Raw genomic sequence first — 20,895 nt, 5'->3', positions numbered from 1 at the left:
TACAGTTCCTCCTGTTGACCTCCAAGGATAAAATATTTTTGCTGCTACTTCATAACCACAAAGTAAACACCTGCGTTTTCCCATGGCCTTAGGTGACCCCTGTGAAAGGGTTCTTTGACCCCAAAGGGGTCGCGACCCACAAGTTGAGCGCCTCTGACTTGGAGCCTTGCCAGTGCTAAGCGCGGAATTCTATCATTGGCTGTATTAGCTGTGCCACCGCGGAGGGACAGTGTCGTGGACAGAAAGCTCAGGTGTGAAGGCAGGTACGGCAGGGAGCGCATCTGTTCATAGCTTGCAGCCGCAGCCGGGAAGCAGAGAGGCATGCAGCTGTCCTCCCGGCTCCGTTTTAAGTCAGGGCCTCGGGCCTCGGGCCTCGGGCCTCGTGAAATTGCGTAGCAATTGCGCTTCCCACCTCTACATGTATCCGGAAACGTCCTAATGTAGAGGATCAGAAATTTGTCTCCAGAGTGATTAAAAATCTTCTCAAGTTCATAGTCAAGATTAACCCTCTTAAAAAAGAAAGAAAAAATAGAGAAGAAAGAAAGAAAAAAAGAAAGAAAGAAAGAAAAAAAGAAAGAGGGTGAGGTGGAGCTGGAGAGATGGCCAGCAGTTAAGAGCAGCGGCTGTTCTCCCAGAGGGCCCAGGTTCCATTCTCTTAAGCCAATACATTTTTTATATAATTTATTTTTATTTTATGTTTATTGGTGGTTTGCCTGCATGTCTGTTTGAAGGTGTCAGAAGCTCTAGAGCTGGAGTTGCAGATGTGAGCTGCCATTTGGGTGCCGGGAATTGAACCCTGGTTCTCTGGAAGAGCATCCAGTTCTCTTAACCACTGAACCATCCCGCCATCCCTCCAGCCCCCCCCCCCCCCCCCCCCCCGCCAGGTTCCATTCTCACAACTTACTAGCTCACAACTGTCTGCAACTCTAGTTTCAGGGGATTGGACACTCTCTTCTAGCTTCCCTGGGCACCAGGCACGGTGCACAGACATATATCCAGGCAAAACACTTATACACATAAAATAATAAAATAAATAAATCTTTAAAAAACAACAATAACAAACCAGCTCCAAGAGAAACCCTGTCTAAAAAAAAATGAACGACGGTTTGGAAACATTTATTAAGCATCCCAGTAGGTGGCGCTCTTCGATGCTTAATATTTTTAGCATGTATGGCAAGTTTGCTATTCCATAGCTGTTTCCTTCAGAATTGAACAGTCTGAACTGAAGGGAGGCTCACGAAACTAACAAGAAGCTCATTAGAGTCACAAGGCACCTCCGAGTTTATGTAAGTCGTAAGCAATCGCGGGGGGACGGAAACTGCACAGGGCTTCAGTAACACATTCCTCACACCTGTCAGCCATGCTGGGCGGACCTCTTGCTATTTAACACAACTTCTGCAATAGCTCCAATAACTTCACTGGCTCACTAGCCGGACCTGCCTTCTCTCTCTGTGATGACGAGAAATAGACGCCAGCAAAAATCCTGCAAGGCTTGTTACTTGGAGAACATAATCATTCATCATCAGGCCTCTCGCTTCTGAGAACATCTGTCTTTCGTAGCTGTCCTAGTCTGAGTTTCTATTTCTGTGACGAAAATATCATGACCAAAAACTAAGTTGGGGAAGAAAGGGTTTACTCAGTTTACACTTCCATATCTTTGTTCACCAGAGGGAGTCAGGGCGGGAGCTCAAACAGGACTAACCCTGGAGTCAGGAGCTGAGGCAGAGGCCGTAGAGGGGTGCTGCTTACTGGCTTGTTGCTCACAGTTTGTGCAATCTGCTTCTTAGAGAAGCCAGGACCACCAGCCCAGGGATGGCACCACCCACCATGGGGCGGGGCCCTCCCCCATTGGTCACTATCTGAGTAAGCGCTGTACAGCTGGATCTTATGGAGGCATTTCTTCCGCGGAGGCTACTTCCTCTCTGATGACTCTAACTTGTGTCAAGTTGACCATCCAGTACAGTAGCCAAACTATATTTAAAAAGTTAACGTGTACTGGGCAGTGATGGCCCAGGCCTCTAACTCAGCATTCAGGAGGCAGAGGCAGGTGGATCTTTGTGAGTTCAAGGCCAGAGAGTTCCAGGATGGCCTGAGCTGTTAGAGAAACTCTCTCAAAAACAAACAACTATGGGGAAAAAAAGAAAACAAACAAACAAAAAAGAAAAAAGAGTTAACATGTAAAATATTTTGGCTCTCCCTTCTGCCTTCTTGTTTGTACAAGATTAAGTTGGTTTTCCAAGGTCATTTAATTTAGAACTTGTTGTTACCTTGATCTTGCTGGAATGCAACAGTCTGAGACCCACAGACCCACAGGAAACTGAGGGTCTGTCTGCCTTTCTTTTTCTTTCTTTCTTTCTTTCTTTCTTTCTTTCTTTCTTTTCCTTTCCTTTCCCTTTTCCTTTCCTTTCCTTTCCTTTTTCCTTTTTCTTTTTCCTTTCCTCCTTTCCTTTCTTTTTCTTTCTTTTCTTTTCCTTTCCTTTCCTTTTTCCTTTCCTTTCCTTTTTTCTTTCCTTTTCCTTTCCCTTTTTCCTTTTCCCTTTTCTCCCTTTCCCTTTCCCCCTTTCCCTTTTCCCTTTTCCCTTTCCCTTCCCTTTCCTTTCCTTTCCTTTCATTTTCCTTTCCCCTTTTCCCCCTTTCCCTTTTCCCCCTTTCCCTTTCCCATTTTCCCTTTTTTTTTTTCCTTTTCCCATTTTCCCTTTTTTCCTTTCCTTTCCTTTCCTTTCTTTTTTTAAGGCAGGGTTTCTCTGTATAGCCCTGGCTGCCCCTGAATGAGCTCTGTACAGCAGGCTGGCCTCAGACTCACAGAGTCTCACCTGCCTCTGCCTCCCTAGTGCTGAGATTATTAGTGTGGGCCACCACTGCCCTTCTTTTAAGAAAGAGCCTTTTTAAAGGCTCTTTTTAAAGATCCTGATAACAATAAAGCCTGCCTAAGATCTGTAACAGAAAAAACAACAACAACAACAACAACAAAAAACCCCAACTTTATCATTAGACAATGTTTCAACAGATAATTTTAGTTTCTTACAGACTTCAAATTTAGGTTTCTTTCTTTTATTAAGCTGGCAAATTTGTTTATGTTGCTGTTTTCTGAGAGTAAAGACCTTGTCTTTATATGCATATAAAGGATGTAAGAATATATTTATTCATGACACATGTGGATATGAGAATATATTTTTTGAATAAGGAATGATTTTGGTGTGATAAGATGTTGGCCAGGCAAGATGACTCACCTGTAGTTCTAACACTTGGGAACTGGAGGCAGGAAGATCAGAAATTCAAGTCTGAGGTAAGCCTAGGCAACCTGAAAGCTTATCTCAAAACCAAGAAACAAACAAAATATAATTTTAAAAAAACAAGGGAAAAAAGGCTTTGCCCCAATGTTAAAAGACTAGATTTTTCCAAAAGGAAAAAGAAATGATAAGGACAAAAATCAAACAGTTTAAACATGTTGCAAGGGTTGGAGTAAATCACAAAGGTTCGTGGTTGTACGTGTGATGATGAAAAGTTGTTAAAGTTCCTCAGTGATAAAAAGGGCTGAGCTTTATGCTCAGACAGCTGTGGGCCTCAGGATGACGGTGCGGAGAGCAACTTGGGTCCTCTGTAAAATCAGTATGTGCTCCTCATTGTTCAGACATTTCTCCAGTACCAAAATAAAATTTGTTTGTTTGTTTCAAGACAGGGTTTCTGAGTGGCTCTGGCTGTCCTAGAACTCGGCCTGTAGACCTGGCTGGCCTATGAACTCACAGAGATCTATCTCCCAAGTACTTGGATTAAAGGCGTGAGCCACCACCTCCTGGTTCCAAAATAAAACCTTAAGAGAAGAAAAGGAAATAAACAGGAGCACAAACTCTGGGTCATTTGGCTCACCCTGGGAGATTTCTCTTGAATGAAGCTAAGGCTCCAGTCTTACCCCTAGAGGATAAAGGAGCTCCCAGCGCTGCAGGGAGGCAGCTCGGGGGGTGCCTTGTCTCTCCCCTTCTACCATGCTGCGGCGACCTGTCCCACCGCCAACATTAATGTTACCTGAGACTCAGGTCACACCCGTGGGATGGTGGGGCCGATCCAGTAATACTGTGAGTGATTGCTGTAGTCTAAAGCCATCTTTTTTGTCTACGGTCCATCACAGATGAACCCCAGGTTACTGTCATAGACAGAATAAATGGAGGGATTCAGCCAGAGACGGGGAAATGTGGGAAGCAAAGGAATGATTAATTTTGATAGGTGTCCTGGTGAGGAGGCCAGCGTAGCTGCAGTAGGGTAAGAGAGGCTTCAGCATCGGAGAGGGATTTCTTGGTTTGGAGAAAAGAGAAAAAGTACACACCTCTGACATAATGTGGGGAATAACTTGGATGAAACATTTAGGGTTTTTTATTTGTTTTTGTCTTTCCAGACAGGATTTCTTTTTTCTTTTTTTATTTTATTAATTACACTTTATTCATTTTGTATCCCTCCATAAGCCCCTCCCTCCTCCCCTCCCCCCTCCCCTCCCAATCCCACCCTCCCTCCTCTTTCAGACAGAATTTCTATGTGTAGCGCTGGTTGTCCTAGAACTTGCTGTGTAGACCAGGGCAGCCTCGAACTCACAAAGATCTGTCTGCCTCTGTCTCCCAAGTGCTGGGATTAAAGGTGTGCACCGCCACACCCGGCTGAAACATTCAGTTTATGTTTGATGGTTTTGTGGGTTTTGTTTGGTTTTGTGAGATGCAGGTGATCTTTAACCAAGGCTGACCGTGAGCTCCCGGTCCTCCTGTGTCCACCAGTGCTGATGACAGCGCCCACAATCTATCTGCTCGTAATCGGAGACAAAGCTTTCACTGTCTGGCCTAAGCTGTCCTGCTCATCCTTCTGCCTCCACCCCCTCAGTAGTTGACACCACAGGAACATACCCCCACACCGGCTCCAAAATTTTATCTTATAAAGAACTTATGAGCCTGTCATGGGGATGCAAGCCTGCAAAGTCAGCCCTGGGAAGAGAAGACAAGGGTTTCCTGTCACCCTTGGCCAATTAGCAAACTCAAGATCCAGTAAGGGGTTCAATGACACAACACCTGACTCAAAACAGCAACAAAATCAACAGAAACAGACAAAAAAAAACTTTCAAAACTTGTTATTGCAGGAGGTGCTAATTATTGACCTAGGAGGCTCCATTTTGTTTTTAAGTGGACACTGGATTTTTGTTTCCTTTTTTTCCTTCCTTAGGAAGCTCCTGGGTCTTTCTTCCACTTAGTTAGTTTAAACTTCAGAAACAAGAGCCCTGCCAGATGAACATCTTAAGAGAAAGTAATAAAAGTACCTCTTAATCAACAGGCTATCTTGTGCTACATCTTTTCGGTTGGGACTACGCCTTTCGGGTTGGCCAACCTTTCTATGAACGCTCAGAGGTGTTGCCCTAGCTCCTCCCCCATCGCCACAGTGCATCTTTCATGAGATAAGAAACAGTTTGCGCCAAAGTGAAGTTGAATGAAGGGCTACAGTAGTTTGTAGGTTTAATACTTTGTTGTTGTTTTATGTTGCTCAGGCTGGCTTTAAACTCCATGAAGATCCTCCGGCCGCGGCCTCCTGAATGCTGATTGCAGGCACCACCACACCTGGCTCTGCATCTTCCTTTTTATGTATTTGAGCGTTTGGCCGGCATGCGTGTGCTCTGGGAGGCCGAGAGGCTTTGGGTCGCCCATATTACTCACATTGTCGATTTTGCCCGTCTTCCCCTGCCACTCTCCCTGTCTGAGATGGAGGCGGGTTTTGTTGTTGTTGTTCTCAAAGCCTGTGCCGGGGGCCGGGACTGCTTCGTGACGTCACAAGCTCCCTCCCGTGAGCCCTCGCGCCGGGCGTTCGCGCGTCCTTCGGTAGGGGTTTGGCTCGCCATGGCCGCCTGCGGAGCGCCGGCGTCCGCCCCCGTGAGTGCCGTGTGTGGGGTTCTCGTGGGGTTCGTCTCTCCCCCGCGGCCCAGGCGTTCTGTGTCCCTGCACTCCCTCCACCCGGCGTCCGAAGTCGCCGACGCGCCGGCCGGGCTCGCGGGCCGTTGGTCCGCCCGGGGCGCGCTCGGCGGGGGACCCCTGGCGAGGCGGGGCGGGAAGAAGCGTGGACGAGCCGGCGGGCCGCAGCGCCGCGCTGAGACGCCGCAGCGAGAGCCTGGGGAAAGCCTGAAGGCCCCCGGGCGGAGGTGGAGGGGTCCGAGGGAGCGCGGGCGCCTGGTCGTGGTAACGTCGCGGACCCCCGGGGCCTGCGGTGGAGGGTGATGCACTCACTCGGCCAGCCTCGACAGGCCTGACGTCCCGCGCGCGGTCACAGCGCTCTCACGCCTCACACTGGCTGCCCTTTATGGACAGGGGAGTGAGTGGACGAGATTTGGGTTAAACTTTACTGAAGGGTAGTGTTGAGCTGCGAGACCGCGGGCTGGGCGCACAGAGGCAGGGGGATCTCGCCGAGTTCGAGGCCAGTCTACCGTAGAGAGTTCTGTGACAGTTACATGACAGCAGGGTCTGCGGAGAGAAACCCGATCTCAAAGAACAAACCAACCAAAACAGAGTGAGGCGCTAGGATGTGACGGGCTGGGAGTCGTGAAAGGCGGTGTGGTCAGGGATTCAGGCCGGAACAGCCAGGCAGTGCACACACACAGCCTTAGCTCTGGTTGTGAAGAGGACCTGTGAAGTGCGTGGCCAGGTAGACTGTGAGGGCCAGATCTCAGGCTGGAGAACTCAGCTAGAGTAGACGTGAGGGCGACAGTCATCTGTCAAAGGCTGTTCAAGGTAGGCAGGCCTGCAGGGGTGCTGGTCCAGGCTTCACCCCAGCGCTTGCTTTGGGAGGCAGAGGTGGGCCTAGGCACCCCTAGTCCCAGGGGAGCAGGGCTGCAGAGTGCGACCCTGTTGAAAACCAACCACAGAGGGTGGGCAATTCAAGTGTTTGAGGGGAAAGGGTGCAGTGTTAAGCTGACACGATACAAAATGAATCTTGGTGTGTTTTCAAAATGCAGACCTGATTCAGTAAACCAGGTTTGCCTTTCTGCCTTGAACAGACACCAGCAAAAACCAAAGTCTTCCCTACCTAACGGAGGCTGACCTCACTATGTAGCCCAGGCTGTCCTTGAATTTGTTATCCTTGCTCACCTTGCTCAGGCATCGACTGCTGGGTTTAGAGAAACACCCCCCCCCATTTGTTTAGAATTACAGCACCCCAACCCAGCCGTAGGAGATTTATTTTATCTGTGCTTTGCTTGCATACCGGTATGTGTTCCTGGAGCATGGGATGCCCTGGAACTGGAGTTACAGGCGTCTGTAAGCTGCCATGTATGTGCTCCTGGGTGCTGGACCCGGGTCCTCTGTAAGAACAGGCGCCCTTCACCACTGCCATCTCCTTGGTCCTAGTGCCACGTGTAGTTTTCCTGGGAGACAGAATCTTGCTGTGTCTCTTGCTGGCATCACACTCAAGATCCCCCTGATCTGTCTCCCCAGGTTTGGCCACATGTTGTGTCCTATTTAGGAACAATTTTTAAAAGTTTATTTTTGGTTTTTTGAGTCAGGGTTTCTACCTGTGTAGCCCTGGCTGTCCTGAGACCAGGCTGTTGTAGAACTCAGATCTGCCTGCCTCTGCCTCCCGAATGCTGGGAATAAAAGTGTGGATTTGTTTGGGGTTTTTTTTATTTTGTTTTTCTCTGTGTAGCCTTGGCTGTCCTGGACTTTGTAGACCAGGTTGGCCTTGAACTCCCAGAAGCTGCCTGCCTGTGCCCCCCAAGCACCAAGACCACAGGAGGGTGCCACTTTGCCCAGCAAAGGTGTGGATTTTTGAAAGCAGTTTTTCTCATTTTTATTCTTCAGCTTGCTGACTTAGAACCAGACTCCATGTAAGATGGGGTAACCCTACCCATGGGGCCAGTGCTGCGTAACAGACACATGTGCAAGGGACAGCCCCGTGTAATTGACACCTGTACTGGGGACTGTGGTAGCTCCAAGGTCAGAGTGGCTGTTGACCTGGAATGGCCAGAGAAAGGCCAATAGAGGACTCTTTCTCTTAAAATTGTGCGTGGATGTTTTGCCTGCGTGGATGTCTGTGCGCCATGTGTGTTGAGTGTCTACCAAGTGCATGCATGCCGTGTCCACGTCAGGGTATCAAGTCACCTGGATCTGGGCTTACAGACAGTTGTGAGCTGCTCTGGGGGTCCTGGGAATTGAACTTGGGTCCTCTGGAAGGCTCACCTGCAAGCCTCTCTCCAGCCCCAAGGAGTCTGTTTCAAGTGAGCATTTTAAGGGTCAGCACAGGTTTGTCAGAGGAGGCAAGATTAAGGCTAAGTGCCCACCTGCTTAACTAGGACTGGAGTCTGTACGGCAAACACTCTTCTCCGTGGAGCTCTGCCTCAGTCTTGGACTAACTTTTAAACTTCTTTGGTGGGCGGGATAGTTGTGAAGATGTTTTAACTAGATTCACCCTCCTCAGGAGCAACTTTGGCTTGAGTCCGCCCAGACCTTCATCCAGGAGACCCTTTCTCTAGCTGGCAAGGAGCCGGATAAACAGTTGACTCAGTCGGTAATTGGCTGTGTGAAGGATACCTGGCTGTCCCAGGCGGAGAACCAGGATTTTACACTGCCCCTTAGCTACAGGTAGGAGAGGCTGGGCTTGCTTGGCGGTTGAATTTAGGATTGGGAAGGAAGTAAGAATGTGGGAAAGGTGATCTAAACAGGCCCCCCTCCAGAATTTTCCTGTTCTCCAATCAGCTTTCTCCTTACGTTCTCCTAACTTGGCTTTCCCTAACATTTATAGAGAAGGAGAGGAGAGAGGAAGAGCAGACATGAAGTGCACACGTGTGCACAGCCACGTAATCCCTGCCCACCCTAAAACTCCTGGCATTCTGTCATGTGTGCTTTGTTCTTTGTAAGATGTTAGCAGGAAGAATTAGCGATCTCTTAACCCTGCTCCCATGGTTCCCCCTCATCACTTCAGAAGTAATCGCCAGCCCAAAGGGAAATGCTGAGCCCTCCCTTCTCAGAAGCTGTTCGCATATTGTTCTCAGTGGGGTCAAACCAGTTTATTCCTATAACAGCAGACTTCTATATCTTTTTAAAATTCTTTTCTATTAAATTTATTTTATGTGTGAATTGATCGAACCAGCTATAGGTAATTCGGGAACATGACGAAGAGAGTGGGGATTGAGAAATTACAGGTTGAAAGACAGACAGAAAACTTAGGATAGTTTTGGGAGGGCTTTCAGTCAATACTGAAAAGCTTCGACTTTATTCCACAGCTCCTTTTTAAAGACAAAACAAAACAAGTCATATCAATTTAAGGTCCGGTTCCTGGAACAGTCAAACTTGTTTTCTTAGACCACATTCCTGAATGGTAGACATAGTCCAAGGTCTCACAGACAAGTTAAAGAAAACCTGCTGATTTCTGTTTCAAACTGAACACTCAGCAACACAGTAGCCTGCCAAGCAAGCAGCTCTCCACACACAAAGCTTGAGAATGAGCTTTGGCACGTATGTCTGTGTACCATGTATGCCTGGTGACCTTGGAGGCTAGAAGAGGGCATCAGATCCCCTCCGATTGTAGGTGTGAGCCACTGTATGGATGCTGGGAATTGAACCTTGGTCTTCTGGAAGAGCAAACACTGGTCTTTGGTTTGGTTTGGTTGTTGAGACGGGGCTTGGGTTTTTCTGTGTAGTCTTGGCTGGCCTGGATCTCTATAGACCAGACTAACTTGAACTCAAAGATCCACCTGCCTCTGCTTCCCAAGTGCTGGGATTAAAGGTGTGCACCACAACCATCACCACCACTGCCCGGCTGCAGCCAGTGCTCAGCTGCTGGGCCATTGCTGCAGCCCATCTGTGGAATCTTTAGTGTTCTCCACGCACACGGGTCTCCTCATTCTGCCCCTGCAGTCTTCTGTGAGCAAGACTTGGTCTTGCTGTAGAGCTATATCAGATTTTCTTCTGCTCCCCTTAGAGGCATTGCCCAGGCTGTAGATCCTCATCCTTGATTTTCTAGGCTCGTCTTTAGACAAACATCCCAGAGTCCATGTTCTCCTTGAGCCCCGCTGTAGACTCTTAGGGGTCTGTCAAGGTTGAAAGCATTTTCTTAGATGTAACTAAATTGCAGAACTGTTTTCTTCGCTTTCCAGCTTTGTCTCAGTACAGAATCTCAAGACCCATCAGACTCTCCCATGTTGCAGCCTCTTGTCCTGGAGCAGCGGTGCTTACCAGGCTTTGTCCCAAGGGGCTGGGCCAGGGGTCAGTGTCCTGCCCCGGAAGCAGCTGCTACTTTTAGGGACACTAACAGACCTGCCAGGGGATTTGGAACAGGAGTGCAGGAATGGAAGCCTGTACGTGAGAGATAACACGGGAACCATGGGCTGTGAGGTGAGTAGAAGGGGGCCAGCTGCCTCAGTATGAGCAGGAGTGGCAGATGAGGTGCTGAGGCCCTGGCTGACCTGCACCTCCAATCTCTTCTAGCTTATCCATCTAGAGCTCTCCTGGTTGGGCCATCTCTTCCTGTTCCCCAGTTGGAGTTACCTCCCTCCTGACAGGAGGAATGCCTTGGGGGAGGGGCACTTGGAGCTATGGGAAATGCCTGTGCCGGTGTTTCCTCTGACTGGCCCTCCTGGCCCCCCTGGGCCTATCGCTGTCATCTACCCAGAAAAGGCGTCCCAGCTGCTCAGATACAGGTAATTTCCCACTCTTAGGAAATAAGAGAACATGGCAAAATTGGGGGAGGGTGGGATTTCCATGGAGAAAAGACACTTTGATGGTGATATGGATGACAGATGGACAAAACAATGACGAGGGCTTGAATATCACGAAAGTCCCGAGGGAGGCTCTGAACTGGCCGCGGCTCAGCTCTGTGACCCAGCATTCAGGAGGCAGCCGTCGGAAGACTGTGCAGCCTGGTAGTGAGTGCCAGGTCTGTCTGCACTGCAGCGGGGACACCTCTCAAGATAGAGAAGAGTAGGTTGGAGAGATGCCTTCGTGGTTAAGAGCACCGTCTGCTCTCTAGAGGACATAGGTTTGATTCCTGGCACCCTCGTGGTGGTTCCAGCTATCTGCATCTCCAGTTCCAGGGGATCCAGGGTGCTAAGGCACACATGTGGTACCCAGACATACATGCAGGGAAAACATTCATATACATAAAAAGTTTATTATTATTATTTTTTAGCGGTTTTTCTTTTTCTCTTTTTTTTTTCAAAGATATTTGTTATACACAGTGTTCCGCCTGCACATACACCTGCAGACCAGAAGAGGGAACTGATGGCTGTGAGCCGCCATGTGGTGCTGGGACTCAAACTCAGGACCTGTACAGCCAGACAGTGCTCTTAACCTCTGGGCCATCTCTCCAGCCTTTTTTTTTTTTTTAAGTTTTTCAAGACAGGTTTTTCTGTGTAGTCCTGGCTATCCTGAAACTCTGTAGACCAGGCCGGCCTTAGAGATGCACCTGCTTCTGCTTCCCAGGTGCTAAAATTAAAGGCATGCTCACCTTGATCATTTTTTTAAAATTCTTTTTGTATGTAAGCGTGCATGTGTTGGTCAGAGGACAGTTTCCAGTGTCCTTCCGTAGACATTGCCCGCCTTTTTGCTCTGGAGACAGGGCCTCTCGTTGGCCTGCCTGCCTCCATGCCCCACCGCAGCGAGTCTGCCACTTAGCCGGCTTTGTAAGAGTCGGTCCCCGGAGCAGAGCCTACGCTTAGAAGTTAGACACGCGCTCTCTCCCGGCCCCCAGGAGGACTGTGTGTGTGTGTGTGTGTGTGTGTGTGTGTGTGTGAACCTCATCTTTTAGCATAGAGGTCAGAGAATAATTTTTGGGAGTGGGTTCTCTCCTTCCATGGGTCCCAGGGATCAACTCCAGTCCTCATCCTAGGCAGAAAACACCCTTCCCATCAGAATCGCCTCTGACTGCCAAGGAAATACGCCGTGTCTTAGGGCAAGAAGGGGAGAAAGTTTTTAGATAATAGCTTTGAATCATGGGCATTTTACATTGCTATGAGATTGTTCTGTACACTGGAAGGGAAGACTTGTGTAGAGGAAAAGGAAAGAAATCAAAATGTCTTCCTTCTGTAGGAAGAGACGCAAAATAAAGGAGCCAAATCTGGCTGGAAAACTGGTCCGTCTGAGTGCACTGCTGATAACTCAGAGCAAAAGGTACTTCGTCATGACACTTGGGGAATTATCTCAAGATAACAGCCAAGCTGGCAGCCAAGTGTCCATCATGGTACAGGTGAGGAACAGGGTAAAGTTGGGCCTGTGGGCATAGAAGGGACGTTGACACAACACAGGGAGAGCAGGGTGCAAGCCAGACACAAGGGGAAAGCTCAGGTGGTGGCTTGTTAATACATAAAACATGGAAGCAGAGACTGTGGAGGAAGGAAGGCAAGCAAAGAAAGGATGATGGGAGAAAAGCAAAGACAGCTGAGGAGAGGCTTCATGAGTGAAGTATGTTCCCCACAAGCCTGAGAGCCTGAGCTTGATCCTCATGTGAAAAGCTGGCCCAGCAGCCGGACCCCTGAGCCTAGTGAGAGTGAAATGGTGAGTAGAGGTGGAACCTGCTGGTCAGCTAGCTTAGTCTTTTTTGGAACTTCCAGGCCAGCGAGAACCCCTGCTTCAAAAGGTAGAAGACTTTGTAAGAAATGATGCCTGAGATTGTGCTTGACATCCACATGAACGGGCACAGTGCCGTCTGCCCACATGTGCACCTGCACACACATGCAACCCCCTTCACGCACTAGAAAGATGGATGGATGCTGGCTCTGGTGGCTCATGCTTTTAACCCTTACTCGGGAGGCGGTGGAAGGCAGATCTCTGAGTTCAAGGACAGAAACATTATCTCAAAAATACCAAAAAAGAAAAGAGGAGAGAAGGGAAGGAAGGAAGGAAGGAAGGAAGGAAGGAAGGAGAGAGAGAGAGAGAGAGAGAAAGAGAGAAAGAGAAAGAAGAAAGAAAATTGTGTCAGGAGGTGGTGGTACATGCCTTTAATCCCAGCACTTGGGAGGCAGAGGGAGGAGGATCTCTAAGTTTGAGTCGAGCCTGGTCTACAAAGGAAATCTAGGATAGCCAGGGCTACACAGAGAAACCCTGTCTCAATAAATACAAACAAAAAATAAACAAAAAAAAGAAAGAAAGAAAATGTGTTTTGCTTCTGATATATGATCCTTCCTATGTGGCTCTGTATTACTATTTAGCTTTCTGTTTTTCAAGTAATTTGAAACATGTTAAAGGGGAATGGATAATCTGTTATTTAGCATGTTTCAACACTTGTGTCATGTGTTCTGCTCATGTTAATGAAATAAATGGTGGGCTTGTATGTTCTTGGGAGGAGAGGACATGTTGAAAGAACATATTTTCCTGATGGGATATTTGTCAGTTTTGAAGGAAATTTTGGATGGTTTGTATCGTTATGAGCAGGTTAAGAAATATGTAGTATTTTCTGTTAACATGGAGAGAGCCTTAAAATCCAGTGGCTTCAAACAGTAAAAGTTCAACACCAGTCTTGGCTGCATAGTGAGTTTGAGGCCAGCCTGGGCTATATGAGACCTTGTCTGAAAGCAAAACAAAGCTAACTAAAAACCCAACCAGACAAACAGCTGATAAAGTAAGAGGAGAGCAATGAGGTCTGTGGAGTCCAGCTGTGATGGGAAGGGCCTTTGGCAGAAGAGCGGCATTATGGGATGGGGGTTGGGGCTCTCATGGGTTGCCCCTTCTTGCCTAAGCCAGGTTCCTGCCCAGATGGTGTGGTACCGAGCCCTCCAGCCTGACAGCGCCTATGTGCTGACGAAGCTGCGTGTGACCAAGCTCCGGGGTTCCCGTTCCTGTGTTTGGACAACCATCCCGTCTTCGGCCCTGATGCCACTGAGACCAGAGTATGTGCTGGAGCTGGGCATGCCACCCTTGGAAGCTGACCTTACACCTCTCCCTGAGCCCACCACCTCCAAACATGGCAGGGGCCAGGAAGGTCTTGTCCGGGATTCCAGAGTCTTGCATTATTCGGTGAGTGAAAGGAGCTGGAGACCGTGGCACGGGAAGTGCAGGCCTGCACAAGAGCAGGGGGTAGTGGACAGTGTGCTCTGTGTCCGTGCAGGGCACGGTCACGGCTGTGCTGAATCAGTCCGCCAGCCTCTACATCCTGGATGAGCAGCTGACTCTCTGCCTCGCGTACCAGCAGATCCATGGCCTCAGGCGGGCGATTCGACCAGGGGTCTGTGTTGAGGTATGTCGGATATCAGACCTGGAGGTGAGAGACCGTCAGTTCATGGGAGATGGTGGGTGGGTGACCTCAGAGAGAAGGAGTTTGACAGGCAACCCTGGGAGCATGGGTTTCTCTTGGCAACTAGGACGTGGAGAGACAGGGTTTCCCCATGTAGCCCTGGCTGTTCTGGACTCTCTGTAGACCAGGCTGGCCTTGAACTCACAGAGATCTGCCTGCCTCTGTGTCCCAGAGTGCTGGGATTATAGGCGTGCGCCACCACCTCTGGCTTCCAAGAATAGTACTTTCTTTCAACTGCTGAGCCATGTTTTCACACAGCACTTGGGGAGTTGTGTTTTTTTTGTTTTTTTTTTCTTTTTTCTTGTTTCTTTGTTTTGAGACAGAGTCTTACTTTGTAGGCCTGGCTGGTCTGAAACTTGCTATGTAAAACAAATTGGCCTGAACCCCACAGAGAACTGCCTGCCTCTTGCATCTGGAATGCTATAATTATAGGCGCGTGCTTTTTGTAATTTGTAGGTCTCAGTAGTTCAGGCTGGCCTCAGGTCTCTGTAGGCAAAGATAGCCCTTTATCTTTCTAGCTTTCCTGCCTCTGCCTCTCCAGTGCTGGGGCTCAGTTGTGTCCCACACAGTCTACCTTTACTTCTGTCTTTTCCTGCAGCTCCGAGATGTTCATCTTCTCCAGTCCGTGGGTGGAGGAGCAACCAAACCTGTGCTAGCACTTTGTCTCCATGGCACTGCTCTGCTCCGACGCTTCTCTCCTTTGAAGCCCAAGACTTTGCCAGTCTTCAAAGTTAATGGTTCCTCATTATATGAGCAACTCGTGTGGGATTATCATTTAGGACTTCCCTTATACTTATGGGCTACCAAGGCCCTGGAGGAGCTGGCCTGCAAGTGAGGAGGATGGAGTTGGAGGGCCCGGAGTGGAGGGGAATGGAGGGTGATGCTTCCTCTGTCGGGGAAGCAGGATCCCGGAAGGGACAGACCTTGGGGAGATGACTGCTTCTCTCCCTGGCCAAGGCTGTGCCCCCACGTGCTGAGATGCCACCAGCTCCTGAAGCAGCCCGCCCCTGGGAAGCCCAGCTTAGCACTGCAGCTCCTGGCGCCCTCCTGGGATGCTCTGGTTCCGCCTGGCAGTCCCGCTCGGCATGCCTATGGTGAAATCCTGGAAGAGCCCCACAGCTGCCCCCACCACAAAGTATGAGAACCGGGGGTGGGGGGATGGGCAGCAAAGGTAATGCCTGAGGACACCCGGGCAGAGGGGCTCAGCGCAACCATTGCTCTCTCCCTGACAGTACACTCCGCTGCAGACCCCCTACTCCTTTCCTACCCTGCTTGCCCTGGCAGAGGAAGGGCAGCGCAGGGCTTGGGCTGCCTTTGACCCGAAGGCCCTTGTGCCTCTCCCGGAAGCTGCTCACCTGACCAGCTGCCAGCTGAATCGCCACCTAGCCTGGTCCTGGCTCTGTCTGCCCTCCCATGTTTTCCAGCCAGCACAGGTAAGGAGGTTCTAGAAGGCTCAGGGGACTACTTTTTGCCATCCTGGTAGCCACTACCTTGTTCAAATCGCTTGTTGGTTTTTTTGTTGTTTTTCAGTTTTATAATTTTGATTATGCTGGCTTTCTAAATAGAGTGCTGTATCTGTTCTTGCCTCTCGCCGGTTTGTCCTTTTTACAGCAGCTAGGAAGAATGGAACAAATCGTATCTTGGGTCAGCTGTGGTGGTGCACACCTTTAATCCTAGTACTTAAGAGGGGGAGGGGGGAGATGAGCGGATCTCTGAGTTAGCCAGCGTGGACTGCAGTGAGGCTCTGTCTCAAACAACGACAGCAAGGACCATGCTGGGCATGGTGGTTGGCCTGCTTCAGGCTACACAGCTTACACAGTTTCAAGCGAGCCAGAGCTACACAGTGAGACCCTGCCTGAAAAATACAGTCATCCATAAAGGCTAGGATAAAGGCTCTTGGTGTTGAGATTCGTGACCTGACTTTCATCCCCAGAATCTACATGGGGAAAGAAGTGACTCCCTCAAGTTGTCCTCTGACATCCACAGAAGTAAATGACAACCCCCCCCCAGTAAATGTAATAAAACAACCCCCAAAACTAGAGCTTGGGGGCTGGAGAGATGGCTCAGTGGTTAAGAGCACTGTCTGCTCTTCCAGAGGTCCTGAGTTCAATTCCCAGCAACCACATGGTGGCTTACAACCATCTATACCCTCAACTGCTCTCTTCTAGTATGCAGGTGCACATGCAGATAGAGCACTAATGTAAATGCATTAAATAAATAAATAAACTAGAGCTTGGACTATAGAATTCTGGTGGGTTTGTTTTTGTTATCACCTTTTTTCCCCCCGAGGCAGCCTTGCTGCATAGCCCAGGCTGGCCTTGAACTCCCGAGGTCTTCCTCCCTCAGCCTCCTCACAAGCATGAGCCGCCTCGCTCAGCTTTGCAGTTTAGTTCTTGCTCCTGCATGAGTGAGGGCTTGTCTCTGTTACTGCTGATGTTTGAGACACATGACACATGGCAGATGCTCAGGGGAGTTGTGTTTTAATTTTATTTTGAGACAGGATCTCACTGTGAACCCTGCCTGGCCTGGAACTCAGAACATAGACCAAGACGGCCTCAGCTTAGAACTGTCTGTCCCGCTTCTGCTTTCCCAGACCTGGGTGTCCATTCCTCGCTGTCTCTGTATCAAATATTTAGTAGCTTGGCCTTTGTGTTCCTGCAGGTTTTACTTGGGGTGCTGGTGGCTTCATCTCGTAAAGGTTGCCTGCAGTTTCGGGATCTCCGAGCTTCCTTGCCCTGTATGCCCTTGACCGAGAACTCGCAGCCCCTCACTGACCCGAAGCTCATAGGTGCGCAGTCGAAGAATGGAAAGATGATGGCGGTTGGAGGTTCTCAGTGTACAGGGAGCCGGGAGGAAGCACCTTGTGGTGTGTCATTGATGTGAAGCACTGTGGAGAAGTGTGAGAGGCTGCGCTTGATGGAGAGGAGCTGGAGCTGCAGCTCCCAGCATCCATCTCCACCTGCACGGCTCCCAGTTTATAACCTGGAAGAACACTGGTCTTATTTGACTTGCTGAGCTTCATAAAGAGGGGCCTGGCATGGTGGCTTATGCCTTTAATCCCAGCAGAGGCAGGTGGATCTCTGGTTTTGAGGTCAGCCTGACCTACATAGTGAGTTCCAGGACAGCCGGAGCTAGATAATAGAGAGACCCTGTCTCAGAAAATAGACAAAGGAAACCCTAAAGAGGAAGAGGCATGTTAGAGCTTTGTGGAAAGAACAACAAAGGCCTTTTAGTCTGTGAGGTTGGGGACTGGATTGTATGTGCACATGGAATGATTTCCTCTTGGAGTGGTTGCAGAGGGGCTGAGGTGATCGGGTGTGGACAGCAGTCCCTCTGGTGGTGGACACAGCTCCCAGGCGCTCCGCTTTCCCTTGGAAAGGGAACCATGCTTTCCCATGGTTCTTGCTAAGACAGAAAATATTCTCCATCTAGGCTGCCTGGTACGGGTGGAGAAATTCCAGCTGGTCATAGAGAGAGAAGTCAGGAGCAGCTTCCCTTCCTGGGAGGAGCTGGGCCTGGCGAGCTTCATCCAGAAGAAGCAGGCCAGGTCAGCTGCCTGGAGCGGTGCTTGCCCTCCTATGTCTGAGGGGAGGAAGGAACCTGGTGGCTGGGGCTCGGGACCCAGATCACCCGGCTCTGCATCACAGAAGACCTGCCTCTTCCAACAGAGTCTACGCCCAGTTCTTCCTGGCTGACGCCCTCATCCTGCCTGTGCCCAGACTCACCTTTGACTCAGAGCCACCCCAGACAGACGACTCCTGCCCAGAGGGACCGCACATGGCGCAGAGCCGGCTGTTCTTACTGTCACACAAGGAGGCCCTCATGAAACGCAATGTTTGTGTCCTTCCGGGAGGCAGTCTGCGGCCTCCAAAGCCCAGCCTGAGTTTCCACGCATCAGGCACTTGGCTTTGTGGTACCCAGAAGAAGGAGGGCTCCGGGTGGGGTCCACCTGAGACTCTGGGAGCGGAGAACAAGGATCGGAAGGTAAGTTGGACTCCGGTAGCGAGGGGTGAGCGCACGCTCTGGCTTCCCATGGCTTCAGTGCTGGCTGTCCTTCCCTGCAGGTCTTCCTTGTCTTCTGTGGCTCTTCGGTTCGATGGTTTCCATTCTTGTACCCAAATCAGGTCTACCGACTCGTGGCTCCTGGCCCGTCGGTGAGTGCTTTCCTCTTGCTCATCTGAAGTCTGGTTGGGCTGGAGGTGGGCAGGCATGTCGGAGCTGCGTCCTGTAGGTCTCCTGGAAGAGGCTGAACTTAGAGGGACTGAGCCATGGTCTGTTGGGCTCCCTTCCTTCCCCGGGTTCCAGCAGGAAGTCAGCACTGGAAGACTTAGGAGCCTCCCTCTGGCAATTGTCTTCATGTTTCCCAGCAGACATCACCATTCGAGGCAGAGCGTTCATCCGCATGGCACCGCCCTCTGGAACTGGCCGACTGTGCGTCTTGCCTCACTGTTCAGGAGGCCTGGACCCTGGAACTTGGGAGCTCTCAGGACTTACCTAGTGTGCTAGAGATCTCCAAAGCCCTGCCTGAGTCCCCACTGGCCCACCTGCTCAGTGACAAGTAACTGCCCCTCGTTGCCTCTGGCCCTTCTGTGCTGGCTGTGCCAAGTGGTTTGTGCGTCCTACACATTTCTTCAGTGGGATTTAGCCTGTGAAGGAATGATGTCAGTGTGAAAGGGGCTTCTCTCTCGGTGTCTGTCACTGTTGGGACAGTCACTGTCCCCTCTCTCCTCTCTCCCACCCCGTGTGTTGTTTGGTTTTGAGACAGGACCTTGTCATCTGGCTGGTGTTGAAGTTGTGATGTAGTTGAAGATGACTTTGCTTCCTGTCTCTACCTCCTGAATGCTGTGCACCCTTTCAGCTGAGCAGATACTCTCGCAGTAAAGGGAAAAGGAGCAGGGAAAGAGTAGAGAAGTGGAGCCATGGCTCTGTGGGTGAAGAACTGGCTGTTTGAGAAGGCTTGGGATTCATTCCCAGCCTACATGGCAGCTCCCAACCGTCTGTAACTCCAGTTCCAGGGGATCTAGCGCCCTCTTCAGGCTCCTGAGAGTCTTGGTGCACAGACAGTTGCAGGAAAACCACAGAAGGTGAAGGAGTGTAGAATGGGAGGTGGCGCACACCGGTGATCCCAGCACTTAGTCTGGGGAATATGGCCACTGGCTTTAAGACAGATCTCGTCCAAGACGCAGGAGGAGGAGATTGTCATGTTTATGAGACTGACCTTTATTATTAGAAATGGATGTAGACTGGGGTGTGTTTGCCAGGCATAGCACACCTTTAATCCAGCACTCGGGAGGCAGAGGAAGACAGATCTGAGTTCAAGGCCAGCCTGGTGTACAGAGTGAGTCCAGGGCTACACGGGAAACCCTGTCAAAAAAAAAAAAAAAAAAAAAAAAAAAAGAGGAGGGATAGAGTTAGAATGAATGTTTCCTAGAAACTCACATCTTCAGGCTCAGGAAGGGCTTGAGCCCAAAGCCTAAGGCTGTAAGTGATGGAGAAGCTGAGGTCCGAGGGCTTGGGAGCCTGTAGGAAGGCCTCTGGTCAGCGTGGGAGGTTTCTTCTTCTTTTTGAGAGACAGTTTCTCTGGGTAGCCTTGGATGCCCTGGACTCGCTTTGTAGACCAGGCTGGCCTTGAACTCACAGCCCGCCTGCCTCTGCCGCCGCGCCAGATGTTCTCTATTTAAAGTTAGGTGGGCTTTGACTCTGCATTTTTGCAAATGCCCTTTGTACCTTTAGTCCCAGGCCTTCTGGGGCCTTGTATGTGGTGTTCCAGCAGGTAGATGGCTCCTTTTCCGTCTTGTGAGCTCACTCTGAGTCATATGTCTCCTCACGTATTTCTCTCTCTTAGCTTCCCCAGTTCCTTGGTGTCTTTTTCTGCTGAGATTTTGTCACGGATGCTGTGTGAACCGCCTCTGGCCCTTCGCCGGATAAAGCCTGGTAATGGGTGTCCTCTGGGGAAAAAGCCTGAAGTGGAGGGATGGGAGCCTGTAGTCCCGGCTGACCAGTGCCGCCTTCCCTCTGTTTGTAGGGAACACCAGGGCCATTAAATCTGGCGTGAAGCTGACAGTGGCTCTAGAGACGGGTGGCCAAGAATATCCCCCACACCTGGACGTGTATATCGAAGACCCACACCTGCCGCCCCCGATGGGCCTCCTTCCCGGGGCCCGGGTCCACTTTAGCCAGCTGGAGAAAAAGATTTCCAGGTGATCCCCTGTGAGCCACCAAGCTGTGCCACAAGGACACCTTTGCTTAGCCCTACTTAGCCTGTCTTAGGACAGGGTTTCACTGTGTAGTCCTGGCTATTCTGCAGCTTCCTGGGGTGCTCAGGCTAGCCCCATTGCACAGCCACCCTCCCGCCATCGACTCAGCCTCCCTAATGCTGGGGTTACTCTGCTCAGCTCTGCTGTGGCTGTTGTTGCTGGTCTGTCTGCTGCAGGCCCCAGGCCTGTGAAGTGAGACTTCAGTCACCTTCCCCAACCTCACTGACACTTCTGGGGCTTTGGGGGTCCCACCTGGGGTTTAATGATAAGATAGTCTGTCCACTATAAGCCTGTTAGCCTTTTGCTGGGGGCAGCCCCTCAGCCAGCCATCTAGACTGGACCTGAGGCCCTGGCCACCCCTTCTCCGCTGCATGGCTCTCCCTGCTCTGCATCCCTGTTC

General features: G+C 50.3%; 1 protein-coding gene across 3 annotated transcripts in view; it reads left to right on the top strand.

Annotated features, from left to right (window-relative positions):
• The first annotated feature begins 5,801 nt into the window (after positions 1-5,801).
• Ctc1 (CST telomere replication complex component 1) overlaps positions 5,802-20,895 on the top strand; it is a 17,359-nt gene continuing 2,265 nt past the window's right edge. The window contains exons 1-17 of one of the 3 annotated variants that reach the window (XM_021642499.2): positions 5,825-5,897; positions 8,431-8,594; positions 10,109-10,346; positions 10,440-10,651; positions 12,039-12,195; positions 13,689-13,961; positions 14,053-14,181; positions 14,837-15,069; positions 15,196-15,373; positions 15,471-15,671; positions 16,900-17,026; positions 17,671-17,785; positions 17,907-18,222; positions 18,303-18,392; positions 18,609-18,796; positions 20,084-20,172; positions 20,264-20,438. In XM_021642499.2, coding sequence (XP_021498174.1) covers positions 5,865-5,897; positions 8,431-8,594; positions 10,109-10,346; positions 10,440-10,651; positions 12,039-12,195; positions 13,689-13,961; positions 14,053-14,181; positions 14,837-15,069; positions 15,196-15,373; positions 15,471-15,671; positions 16,900-17,026; positions 17,671-17,785; positions 17,907-18,222; positions 18,303-18,392; positions 18,609-18,796; positions 20,084-20,172; positions 20,264-20,438 — 2,918 coding nt within the window. In that variant the 5' untranslated portion in view covers positions 5,825-5,864. Of the gene's footprint in view, positions 5,898-8,430; positions 8,595-10,108; positions 10,347-10,439; positions 10,652-12,038; positions 12,196-13,688; positions 13,962-14,052; positions 14,182-14,836; positions 15,070-15,195; positions 15,374-15,470; positions 15,672-16,899; positions 17,027-17,670; positions 17,786-17,906; positions 18,223-18,302; positions 18,393-18,605; positions 18,797-20,083; positions 20,173-20,263; positions 20,439-20,895 lie in introns of all 3 variants that reach the window. The other 2 variants (XM_021642498.2, XM_021642501.2) reach the window with 2 other exon arrangements.

Source organism: Meriones unguiculatus, chromosome 11, assembly GCF_030254825.1.
Source record: "Meriones unguiculatus strain TT.TT164.6M chromosome 11, Bangor_MerUng_6.1, whole genome shotgun sequence".
NCBI classification, from domain to species: Eukaryota; Metazoa; Chordata; class Mammalia; order Rodentia; family Muridae; genus Meriones; species Meriones unguiculatus.
The sequence above is the reverse complement of the archived record's forward strand: the minus strand, read 5'-3'. Positions and strand labels throughout refer to the sequence as shown.